This window comes from Chrysoperla carnea, chromosome 1, assembly GCF_905475395.1.
Source record: "Chrysoperla carnea chromosome 1, inChrCarn1.1, whole genome shotgun sequence".
Lineage (NCBI taxonomy): Eukaryota > Metazoa > Arthropoda > Insecta > Neuroptera > Chrysopidae > Chrysoperla > Chrysoperla carnea.
In genome coordinates, this window is record NC_058337.1 from 21,619,158 (window position 1) to 21,632,932 (window position 13,775).

General features: G+C 29.4%; 1 protein-coding gene across 1 annotated transcript; it reads right to left on the reverse strand.

Annotated features, from left to right (window-relative positions):
- Positions 1-1,895: 1,895 nt before the first annotated feature.
- Positions 1,896-13,352, reverse strand: LOC123294720 (transmembrane protein 26). The gene is given in 10 exon segments (XM_044875883.1): positions 1,896-1,992; positions 4,289-4,732; positions 4,886-4,896; positions 6,913-6,994; positions 7,056-7,149; positions 9,011-9,173; positions 9,243-9,396; positions 10,100-10,115; positions 13,159-13,180; positions 13,182-13,352. Coding segments are annotated over 10 exon segments (1,254 nt in total).
- Between the last annotated feature and the right edge of the window lie 423 nt (positions 13,353-13,775).

The following is a 13,775-nucleotide window of genomic DNA, read 5'->3' on the forward strand; positions in this document are numbered from 1 at the left end:
AAAATATTTATATATTATATCTATTAAGAAAAAAATTATATATTTGCTATTTTGTATTATTTTTCAAAAGAATAAAATGGCGGCCATATACCCTCGATTTTAAAAAAATTGCTGTGTACTTTTTAAATTTATTCCTTTAAGTATTTAGAAATTAAAATAACAGTGTGTTGATTTGCTAGACATACTTCATACAAAAAGAAAGAAGGCTAGTCAATATTTTAACATCAGAGAAGTTTTTTTGCAATATCGAAGATTTCTTATGTAATCGAGATGAAATGGATAATCAGGTAGAATTAGATAATAAGAGTTGGTTTCGGACAGCAAAAAGTTGCAAGGAAGCTACTTATATGGTTATTATTTAATGGACATAACTACTAAATTTAAACCGATATCATAAAGTCTGGAATGAGAACTTCCTAAAAAATGTATAATGCCATACAAAGTATGTGAACGAGAAGTGTTTTGAATAGAGAAGAGAGATAAAACTATATAGAACTACAATGCCGTTCTAAATTCGGTGCGAGTGCTGCTGGTATAAAAGACCAAATTTTGTTAAGGTTTTTCCAAAAAACGAATCATCCTCACTGTATATTATAATTAAAGACATACAGGGTAGGACTGTGGTCTAAGCCAACAACGCTATGACGTAGGAGCGGTAAATTTTTGGTTAGAGGGCTCTCGTTAGTTCAAGGGGCGGAAAAAGCTAATTAGACTGTATCGTGTAGAAATGAATGGGACATAAAATAAATTATACAATTTCTTATCCAAGCAATTTTTTTTATCTTTTTCTATCTTACATAAACGTTCTTTTTATTTTCATTGGAGACTTACACTTCTCTCGACAAATATATTATTTTAGTCTAAAAATCGTCAATCTTTATTGTTTTCAGGTAAAAATCAACCAAATTATAAGAATTAAGAAGACAATTTGAGCCAACGTTCCGCGTATGCTTTTTAACGCAACTTTGTAATCAAACTAAAAAGTTAATCTTTATTTTCAGTTAATTTTTTGTTGTTGTTAAGCATTCGTTTAAGCTCATTGGGTCACAAAAACAAAATTTTAAGAAATCTTCAAAATTTTTAACCTAAAAAAATTAAAAGCCTAATGTTGCTAAAATTTGAAGACAAGTTACTTCGCTTAACGTTAGATAATTGCAATGAAAAATGACATTTTCAACACACGTAGCATGAGAGAAGCGTGTGAACATGGCAATCTTTTTAATTTTTCCAGTAAAAGAAACTAATATTTGGAAGAATACTATAATATTTCGAATTATTTAAAAAAAAAATGAAGATAATTCACCAGTTTAGTTTCTATAATATACTAAATTAAATTTTACATTTAGAGGATTATTATAGCATATATGTGCATTCATTCCTAATATTGTGTGAGGCTGTAGTGGTAACAGTAAAAGAACTTTGTTTTCAACCTTAGTTATGAGTAAACGTATAGTATGCTAATAATTTTTGACTGGGCTGCTGAGAAAGAACTACCTTAATGTTTTGTAATCTAATTTTTCAAATAATTATCGTTTTTTATTTTCGAGACAAAACGAGCCCTTGAAAATATCAAGTGGGTCATTTTATGATCCGCTAGTTAGATTGCCTAAGTCTACTAAGTATATCATCTGTTTAATGCCTATATCATGCTGTGGAAAAAATTCAGTGTTAGATTGGAGTTTAATCAACTGGCGTTATAAATAATAACTTTTTAAAACAATTTCCCTACTTTATACGTTAAAAAATGATTGGAGTTACATGCCAATGTTCACATTTTTTATTCTTATGCGGACTTTTGGTTCTTTGACTTATTTTTCAATGACTAACTTCAATAATGAAAACATTTTTGCATCATTAGTTGAAAATTATATGTTGTAATTACTATAAGTTGATAATTACATTTTAGTCGATTGATTTTCCGTTTTATTCTTACGATTTACTTTCAATATTTTACGATTTCGTGTCAAAACAATTCCCTCTTGATTGATACCACTGTATATGAACAACATACTACATATAAGTATTACAAAGAATAAACAAAATATAGCCATTATGGCCAGTTGATGGCGTCAGTCGTCGGATGATATGGATGAAAATTGTTTTTTTGTACGTGTTTGATGATCGTTATTAATTTTACTTTTAAAATTTATTTCAATCGATGAATCCGAATCAGAAAACGTTAGATTTAAACTATTATTTTCACTTTCTTCCTCCGAAAACATATCGATTTCCATTTGTGGCTTTATAATTTTTGAATGGCTGGTAGTGTTACGTATTTTTGAAGATTTAATTTTTGGATTTGATGGATGGCTTTTCATTTTAATTTTCGATGGTGTTATTAAATTTTTGTTTGTATTTTTTGGTGTTTGAATGCAACTTGTTGTATGGGAACTGGCTGTCGAGTATCCGGTATCTTTTCTAGTATTTTTTATTTCTCTGAAATGATAAACATTTTCAATCAATTTTTGAAGGCAATGTAAATAATATCGTTTATGCTTCATGCTTGTGTGAAAATACTACAAATGTTGCCATTAAAATTTAAAAATGCTTGTGAATCATTTTTCAAAGATAATAGGCAATATGTTTTAAATCCATGTTAATGTTAACTTTAAGTCTTCAGATTTTTAATTATCTTACGAAATGGTCCAGCTTTATCCGGTGATTTTTGTTAGAAAAATAGAGTGTTAGAAAACAGTCTACCCTATTGAATACCAAAAATAAGGTAGAAAGCAAATTTATATGTTGAATTCTGACATGGGCATTTCAATAATGACAATAATCGAATAAAACCACTCCCTACACCATCCGACAATAAGTTTGGCATATGTGTCTCATTTTTCGGAATACACCTTTTTTTTTTAGTTGAAATAATCCGAAATACACCTGTTGAAAAGCTCCGTATAGTTTGATCATTGAGAGTCGAATACAACTATCCCCTACTCCATCGAAGCCATTATAGTGTGGTCTCGGAGAAATATTGTTCTGTTTTTGTTACAATGATCGAACGACTCCCCATGGCCAAAATATACGGATTTCATGACGGTTTATGGATTACATTTCCAATTTTTGAAAATTAATTAATATTTTCCGAACAAAGTTTGTCGCAGCTACTATGGATCACCGATGTGACCGAATTTCGGATTTCATTTTATAATTTCTGAAAACTACATGCAAAGTTTTAGAGCTGTACCTAAAAACGTAGTATCAAAAATTATTCCAACCGCACTATTTACCCGACTGTCAAGGAGTGGTTTTTCGCGTGTATCTTGTATCACTACATATTATAAAACAAAGTCGCTTTTTCTGTCCCTATGTCCCTATGTCCCTTTGTACGCTTAAATCTTTGAAACTACGCAACGGATTTTGATGCGGTTTTTTTTAATAGATAGAGTGATTCAAGCGGAAGGTTTTTATGTATAATACATCCATATTATAGTAGAGTAAGGGGTTGAAATAGGGGTTGAAAGGGATATGCTTCAAAAACTAAAAAAGTTGTGCATCGATTAAGCTCAAATATTGACACGAAATACAACCAGCTTCAAAGATCTATTGTTTTTATCTACTTGTAACCTTCGGAGGGTAGAAAGGTGTAGCGAGAAAGTGGGAAGGAATTATCGAATATTTACAAATATACCTAAGTGGGGTATCAAATAAAAGAGCATGACGTGTACATTACAAAACTGTTATCCCACGCAAGGAAATGTGGAGGGAGGGGTGCAAGTGGGGATGTTGCCCAGCAAAGCGGGTAGTTCACAGCTATTATATGTATATTTGTAAAATTCTTTATTAGCTCGTATCTTCCAAACAGCTCGATGGATTTCGACAGTTAAGTTATATTCGTCTTAAAAACCCCAATGTCCTTAGATAAGTATTTAACAAGAATACGTTAATAAAAATTAACCAAACCTATCGAGTAGGGTATCCAAATAAAGGAAATTAAAAGGTCATTACAAAAATATATATACGTTATTTTAAATTTAGGAATAATAAATTGGTTTAAAAAGTTTTAATATAGTATAATAAAAGGGTTTTTTAGCGCCAGGACACTAGAAATACTAAATTAAAATAAATAATTAAATAAAAAAGTCAAAAACAAATGAATGCGTTAAATAAAATCTGAAAAGAAAGAAACAAGTCCAGTTACAAAGCGAATTCAACAGTCGGGGTCCATTATTGGGTAGATTTGAGCCGGTCTAGATTTTATTTAACGCAAGTGGGTTGTTGATTTCTTTTAATTACTTAATGTCATTGCATACCAAATTGCATTGCTGCTATTAAAAATAATTACCTTCTAGACCGGCCTTTATGTATTTGGCTACGTTTCTCGTAACCACTTGATTTATCTGATTCAATAATATAATTTTTAATTGCACGTATTGCATCTTTATCAGCGATTACACGTTGTTTATTAACACGTTTACAATGTGGATTGTTACCAATGTTACTATCCAAATGTGATTTAGCAATAATTGATATTGTTGATAATTCAAAATCACGTTTAGATCGTTGTTTGGAGGATTTTGGTTGATGATTTTCGCTGTATACAACATATAAACGATATAATTGTAATAATATAACAAGTGTATTTTTACATGTAAAAAATACATTCATGTAACTGATTATCTCATAATGGATGATGATTAATAATCGAAACGCTAAAAATGGTGCATCCTGTAGAATTATATTCAATGCTATACCCCATACATCGATGTTACAACAGCAACAATTCGCACTGAAAAGAATAATTAGATAAATGGTTATAAAATTTATTTATTAAGAATGAGTGAAGTAAATATAATAGCTGCTGGGGATTAAACAACCGGAAGATCCTCTTGCATATTATGTCAACAAATGTTTGACCTTAAAAGTCACATATGGTCTGCACATTTCAGCGTTCTTAGATATTCAAAGTCAAAGGTCACAAAAAACAGTTTTTGAGAATATCTCGTTTTCTTTGCCTTCAATTGTATTTAAAAGTATAAAAGTTGTAGAGGATGTAAATCCGTACAAAATTTTGTCTTAAACATTATTTTTTATGTTGAACTTTCGCAAAACCGTTTTTGCGGCCTCTATTTCATGAATCGCTTTGACCGACCTTGTAAGAATAGTGAGTAAAATGATCCCATTGTGTTTTTTATCAAACAGTTCACATAAAATATGAATTGTTCTTTTACATTGCATCAACGATTAGTATGAAAACAAAAATCACTGGTAAAATCTAAATCAACACATTCAAGACCCGTCATATGATGGGGATTATTTTGCCCATGGTAGTTCTAGATTTATCAAGATTTTGCCTGTGATAATTTTACACACAAAATAGCGTTCATTATAGCGTTTATAAAGGCGATCATTTTACTCGTAACGACATATTTGAATATCGTCATAAAAACGGACTTTAAAATTTATTATACTCCTATCAAAATATGTTATATAACATTATTAGAAATCAACAAAAGCCAATAATAAAACAACCAGCGGAGAAATTTTAGGTTGAAATCTGTCATACCATCATAAAGTAATACCTAAAATTAATATTTGTGCTACGAAACACAAATTAGCTAACACGTCACCACCATATAAATCTTTGTTGAGCAATTAATTTGATCGCGCGAGAGTCCATCTATCGATAAATATATACACTACTAGAGATAGCTTTCTTCAGTAGTTCACTTGAAACAACGAGGGTTTATTTTTACCCAGAGGGGATCATCATCATTTAGAGACCACAGACCACTTTCCTCTAATTATAAAATGTAACATTATTATGATGTGTATAATTAAATTTTAAAAATATATTTTTCTTTTGCACAATAAAATGTTTGAAACGCCAGGTGATCATAATGGCTCGTCTCCAGGTATTACCATGACCAAGTACTTGTTAACTGTTGGAGGGGTTTGTCTTGATGAGCTGGCAAACAAGAAGCTACTCTCGAAAACCACAGTAAATTAATCCACAATTAATAATAATCAGCCTAAGGACAACCTAAGCCATTATGTTCACCTGGTGTTTAACGTGATGGTAATGCATTAATAATTTATACTATGATGGTCAACATACTGTTAGTGAGAGGACTATAAAATCTTAATTGTTGAAATACCATGCATAGTCAGTGTTGATTTCTTTATCACATTACACATACAAACATGTGACACATACATAACTAATAAAGTATAGTACATATGTAAATGACTTTATAGGTTTCTGCATTACCGACCGACATTTAGTGTATAGTTTGTACACATATTATAAAATTTCCGCCTAATTGGCGCCCTCACGGGTAAACAGTGATGTTTACGAAAAAATGTTTCAAACAAAAGTTTTTTATTTTTTTATAAGGAACATTTTTTACATTTAAACTTTTGATCTATCTCTAACGGTTTACAAGATGGGTCCTACAGACCCAAGACCGAATTGACCTATAATGCTCATTTACGAACTTGACCTCACTTTTTACGTCCTGAGTACGCTGTAAAAATTTCAGCTCGATATATTTTTTCGTTTTTGAGTTATCGTGACCACAGACGGACGGGCGGACGGACGGATGGACGGACAACCGGAAATGGACTAATTAGGTGATTTTATGAACAGCTATGACAAAATTTTTTTCCTAGCATCATTATTTTTAAGCGTTACAAACTTGGGACTAAACTTAATGCATGGTATAACAAGAGTATCTAGCTTCTATATAACCTGTATTAAATGTGATTTTAAGTTTGAATCTAAATTATTTAACCACATATTTTAATCCAGAAAGTTATTTACAAAGAGTTAATTGTGAAAGTTTTAAAACATAAAATTCCAAAAAAGAGCGGAGTATTTATTTTTTATTAAACGGACATACAAAAATTTATTTTAATCAAGCATACGTAATCAATAATCAAGTCAAAGAATAATTAATACCTTTTAACCATTGCACCATTAGAACTTAAACGTGATTTCCTTGACTTTGTTGCAGTTAAAACCACTGTAAATTGCATTAAGCTCCAAGACCTAAAAAAATAGTTATGATTGTTTTAGATCAGAATACAAAAATTTAAAAACTTACTATTACCAAATTCCTAATGTTAACATAACCAAGAGTTGCTCAGATGCGATTTTTTCGTCTTTAAATGAATCGAAAAATTCGATAATATCTGCTGCTGTACCTGCAAATCCATAAATTGTTGAATATTTTTGCCAGAATTTTGTATTGGCTGATTAAACTGGGATTATAATTTGAAATTAGAATAATTTGTAATTTGTAATCAAAATAAAGCTGCATGAGATATCAATATGATTCCTTTTTAATTTTAGAAATTGGATCATTTGATTTATTTAAAAATTTTTTCATCTTAATTAACGCCTCTTCGCAGAATTTATTATACCATGTATATATGAAATATACATAGTATATTAAGTTTAGTCCCAAGTTTGTAACGCTTAAAAATATTGATGCAATGAAAAAATTTTTGGTATAGGTGTTCATAGAATCATCTTATTAGTCCATTTCCGGTTGTCCGTCCGTCCGTCCGTCCGTTTGTGGACACGATAACTCAAACGAAAAATGATATCAAGCTGAAATTTTTACAGCGTACTCAGAACGTTAAAAGTGAGGTCGAGTTCGTAAATGAGCAACATTGGTCAATTGGGTCTTGACCTATGGGTCCGTAGGACCCATCTTGTAAACCGTTAGAGATAGAACAAAAGTTTAAATGTAAAAAATGTTCCTTATCAAAATATAAACAACTTTTGTTTGAAACATTTTTTTGTAAACATCATTGTTTACCCGTGAGGGCGCAAATTAGGCGTAAATTGTATAGTATGTATTATATAAATTGTATATGTATGTGCAATGTGATAGAGTAATCAACACTATTTATGCATGGTATTTCAACAATTAACTCAGTCAATTGTTTGTTTTCACATGTTTTTTTATAATTTTAATTCATTGTTTACACCGTTATAACAAAGTAAAAAATATAAATACTGCTTAAAAATGCTGTATATAAGTGTATGTAATATTTAATTATAATTTTGAGATATTTAAACGCAGTTTTTTGGCGCTCTCTGTTGATGACGTATAAGTACGTGATCTGTCAATTGGTGACAGTTCAATGTATAATTTACACTTTAAAAAAATGAACAGCCGAACCACTTTAATAAGTATTCACTTATTAATACGTAATCTGTATAAATTTCAAGTCAATTCTCTGTATAGTTTACGATAAATTAATTTACTTCAATAAAACATGGTATGAAGAATTGGTAATAACTGTTAATTTTTTAATCAATAAGTTTTTTAAAAACTGTTTCACCATATTTACATAAAAAAGTTTTATCAATATTCCTTCAAGTTTTAAGCTTCAAAATCATACCAAAATTATGAACTGTGCATAAAAATGAAAAACTTGTTTTCGTAAAAACACTGCGTTTGATAGTTAATTTCTCCTAAACCGTACAAAGAATCGACATGAATTTTTCAAAAAAGACGTATAAACGAATGATTAATTGATAATTAAAATTTCAAATCTTTCTTTGTTATCATTTTCAATTTACGGTATCGAAATACCTTAAAAAGTTGAAATGAAAATGACAATATTAATTTAAAATTTTATTTATCATCCTTTTATCCGTCCGAATTAATCATCCTTTTATCCGTCTGTTGTGACAAATTCACATCGATTCTCTGTACGGTTTATGAGAAATGTGTCCATTTTTTGGTAAAAAAACTGACTTTGATAGTTAAGTTCTCCTAAACCGTTCATAAAATCGATATGAATTTTCCACAAAATACGTATAAAAAGATTATTTATTAACCAATAAAATTTCCAATTTTGTGGATCATTTTCATTTTTTCGGTGTCGAAATATCTTAAACTGACCAATATTTAAATAAGTCATTTTTTTTGGGAACATTGATGAATTTGCTAATTTATTATTGAAACGAGAAATTTTTGCACAAACATTTATAATTACGTCGTGGTGAAAAAAATTTACAAATTATTTCGTAAAAAAGTATAATAAGTACCTATGTAAACTAACAGTAATTGACTTAATTGATCACGTGTTAAGTCACCTTTCGGAAGCATCCATCGTCCAATAATTAATATAAGCATTAAAAATTGTTCAATTAATGTGACCCATGTTTCAGTATTTAAATTAATTTCAGGAAATTTTACCGGAAATTGTACCTGAAATTTTAAATAATAAGGAAATAAAGATCATGTTTAGCTATTTGCAAAAAAAAAAAATTATCTTACACCAAGTAATTTATGAAGTTCTTTTAAGTCTGCAGTCGCTGTTAAATTTAAAGTTTCCTCACGGATTTGTAAACGTTTATCCACTTTATCCAATTCTAATAGCCATATTGCAGGTACAACACTGCTTAAGTATAAAAATACTGATGGGCAAAACCTAAATTACATTCATTAAATGAAAATTATATTTTAGCATTATGTTAAGGATGTATGAGCGTGTATGATCAAGTAATTTCAGGTACACAAATTAAAAAAAAATATTTTTTCAATTTTGATGGTGAATCATGATATAAATTGAGGATATAAGGCGAAAAGTAAGAATAAAATTTTTCGATATCTATCGTAATTTTCAAAATATTGAAAATTTTCTTGAATTATTCTGCTTTCGATACTTCGAAAACCAAGGCAGATTTTCTACATTCATATCTTGCCTGCTCGTACATCCCTTTATGGAGAGAGACACTTGGTTTTTTTCTTTTCTATGTCATATCTAATAAATTCTATTAAATAGTTTTTTAACTTCCCACTATTGTAATGGGTCCGATTTTCGAATTCGAAATTTTCAACATATCTTTACGTTTCACGGTTAGGATAAGGCATTAACACTAATTTGGAGAAGAAGTGTGTGTGTGTGTGCGTACGTCAGTAAACATTTTTTTCGTCGTCGATATCATGCGAACAGAAAATGATATCGACTTCGTTGAGGTGTCGATCGATACGTATTAAAGGAAATATGACCCGAAAAGAATTTCATAACATTCGAACGAGTCGTTTCGAGTCTTTCGAGTTAATCTTTTTTTAAATTTTTATAACTTTTTATTATACTGAGAAGTTCTTCATGTGTACCTCAAGGGTCTCACCAGACTTTATCCACGGCTTGTTTAAAATAAAAAATTTAAAGAAATCCCCAACATAAAATCAGGTCTGATTGATTTGTTTGTGGTATCGCAGTTCCTAAGCGGATAAACCGATTTTAATTTTGTTTGTTTGTTTGAAAAATAATTTTTTTAGTTATGTTTCAAGAAAATCTACTCTGCTGTTCGAAAATCATCGCCTCTTTTTAGTTGCTTCGGGAATCGAAACCCTAGCACTTGAAACAGAACTAAGAATGTTCTCGATCAAATTACCTTTAAAAAACCCAAAATCGGTTCACCAAAATTGATAGAGCTCACAGACAAACGAACATATAGAAAATACGTTAAACTTATAACACCCTTCTTTTTAGTTGAGGGATAATAAATGTACAGGTAGGTGGAATCTGTTTTTGAGTTTTTAAATTGGAAAAAAATATTCTTTTAATCAGAGAAAATTGAAAATCTATATTGATAATTGAAAGGTGATTTACAACTGACTATGCTATTTATGAATAAAAAATAATATCTGTCGTTCAAATATCAAACATGACTATCTACGGGCTATAATTCACCTTTGGTTTCAACCAAAATCATGGGATTTGAGATTATTATTGAACAATTTTGGTAAATAGTAAAATATCAATAAAAGTTTTCTTATATCAATTTTGTTTCAAGTATAATATTTGTGCTTTATATTCTAGTTATCGTTTTAATAACTAGACAAATCATCATAAAATCTTTTGTTTAATGATGAGAATTTATCCTTGAAACCTAAAAACACTTAAACCTTTTTAAAATGTTATATTGATTTTCTTATGCAAAAAAATGCAAGTAAAGACTATTGACATAAATCGGAAATTACAATTAAAGTGGATATATTCACTTTTCCGGAAATACATTAATATAACAATAAATTCGATTTAATGGTTATTAAGTACCGGATAGAAAGATATACATGTAGGAATATTCATGACTGAAAATTTAGAAAATTTTGCTTGTTTAAAAAAAAATCGGAATGATTATTCACATAATTTAATTTTAGTTCATTTATGTGATAAACTATCAAAGCAATGATATCTTTTTGTCAAATTATTTTCGCTAAAATTTGAATCATTTATCTCTTGAATAAATTTTTTGGAGCATTTTTTCTGACATTGAGATACGTCAAAAAGCTATATGATTATAAAATTTAACAATCAGTGGATTGAGTCTGGTGCGATCCTTGAGGTCCACATGAAAAACACACCATAATAAAAGCTTATAAAAAATTTAAAAAAATAAAAACTCGACCGACTCGACTAAGCCGAATGTTATGAAATTCTTTTCGGATCATATTATCATTCATACTCTTCGAACGGCACCTCAACGAAGTCGATATCATTTTTTGTTCACGCGATATTGATAAGAAAATAATTTAAGAAAAAATTCGCCCGATTCGAAATTACTCGACCGAATGTTATGAAATTCTTTTCGGGTCATATTGCCGTTAATTCGCGTTGATCGACATTTCAACGAAGTCGATATCATTTTTTGCTCGCGCGTTATTGATTTGCTAAGAATTTAAAAAAAAACTTCCCCGACTAGAAGCGACTCGACCAAATGTTGATGATATTTCTGTTAATACGCTTCAATCGACACCTCAACGAAGTCGAAATCACTTTTTTTAGCGATGACGATAAAAATAACCACAAACATACGTAAGTACACATACACACATACTTCTTCTGTTAAAAATTTCAAGTTCGAAAATCAGATCCATTACAATAACTTCCTATTCTAGGAAGTTAATAAACAATTAATGCCTTTCAACTTTTGTATTAAGTACCGACTATTTATTTTTCACCAATTTTCGTTATTATTGGTAGATAGTGTTCTAATTATTTATAGTGTTATTATTTCAAAACACTTATTCTTTAAAAGTTGATTATGAACAAATCGTTTGAGATTATAAAAAATATTAAAAGCTCCGGCAATTAAATTATTTTTTAGTAATATAACTCTGACATAAAGTGTAGCACAAAATCAATTAAAGGATGTGTTTCAAAAATTTAAAAAGTTAAGCTCAAATTTTGACACGAAATACAACCAGCTTCAAGGATTGTTTTTATCTATTTTAAACCGGGAGGGGGGGGGTGTAAATGTGGTGCGTGAATGTGGGGATGAACAATCGAATATTTTCAAATGCGTGAAAGAATGGTATCAAATAAAAGAGCATGACGTGTAAATTACAAAACTTCCCGACGCAAGGGTTTATGGGGGGAATGAACGATTGAATATTTTAAAATATATCCAAGTTTGATATCAAATAAAAGGGCATAGTGTGTACATTAAAAAAACTGTAAGTTATATGAAAGTCAGTTTAACTATTTAAAATTTGTGAATTCTTTTCTTGGGGGTTTATCGAACTTCATAAAATTTACTTGATACTTCTCATCTATTTCTATGCAACCAAAATGTCTCACAGCGAAACGTAGCTGAGGCTTTTTCCCTAAAATTTATGTTCCGCACCGAAATAATAAAATCGAGGAAATTATGAACAAAAGGAGGATAAGTGACGGCATATAAAGTGAACAATAATCTTTGTATTTAAAATTGAAGTTGCCCAGCGAAACGGGTAGTTCACAGCTAGTATACTATAAATTTCCTAATTATTTTGAAAATTATTTGCTTTTTACAAGTAAAAATCATTTTTAAACCTTTTATTTACTTATTTCTATTGGGAAAAAATATTAATTCTAATATAATTTCATGACCTGGCTCATTCTATTCTGATCCTGTAGTTTTTCTTAACCCATTTTTATTTATTGATTTGTATGGAGGAAAAAATAAAAAACAAATGATAAATTTTTATGCTAGTCATCAAGTTGATTTGCTAAATTGACTGTAAATTGTTAGAGGATATGTTATCCTAATTGGATACTCAAATTTACATATATATCACTTAAAGATACCTATCCCATAAAAACAAGGCCACTATTTACATTCTTATTAAACTAATAAATTTTTATAAAAAATAAAACTAACTATTATAATTTTAATAATTATTATTATTATGATTTTCTTACCATTTCCATTCTTGATTTTCTTTAATTGTTAATGTAAATATTCCTTCGAAAAACAACAATAACATTGGTGTACTTAAATACCAATATAATGGATTCTTTTTAAAATAAGTCACTTGCCATATTGCCACAAAACCATGTCCACCGAATACTAAACGTGTAATTATAGCTTTAATTGTATCAATACAATTTGCCATAATTTTTGTGTGTTTTTTACAACACATACAATTTACATTTGAAATAAACTTGGCGGGTATTTATTTTACCTTTTACTTATATTTTCATGTATTGATTATATTTAAATTTGCAAGGACATCTTTTGGTGAAAATATTAACAAAGAAAATTTGTTTGAATCTCTGATGTATACTATTTTACAAGATTGGAGTATATATTTTTAGAGGGCAAACAAAATTTCACACTTATACCATGTATGTATGAAATATACATAGTATATAAAGTTTAGTCTCAAGTTTGTAACGCTTAAAAATATTGATGCTACGAAAAAAATTTTGGTATAAGTGTTAATAGAATCATCTAATTAGTCCATTTACGGTTGTCCATCCGCCCGTCTGTCAACAAGATTAGTCAAAAACGAAAAAAGACCCATCTTGTAAACGGT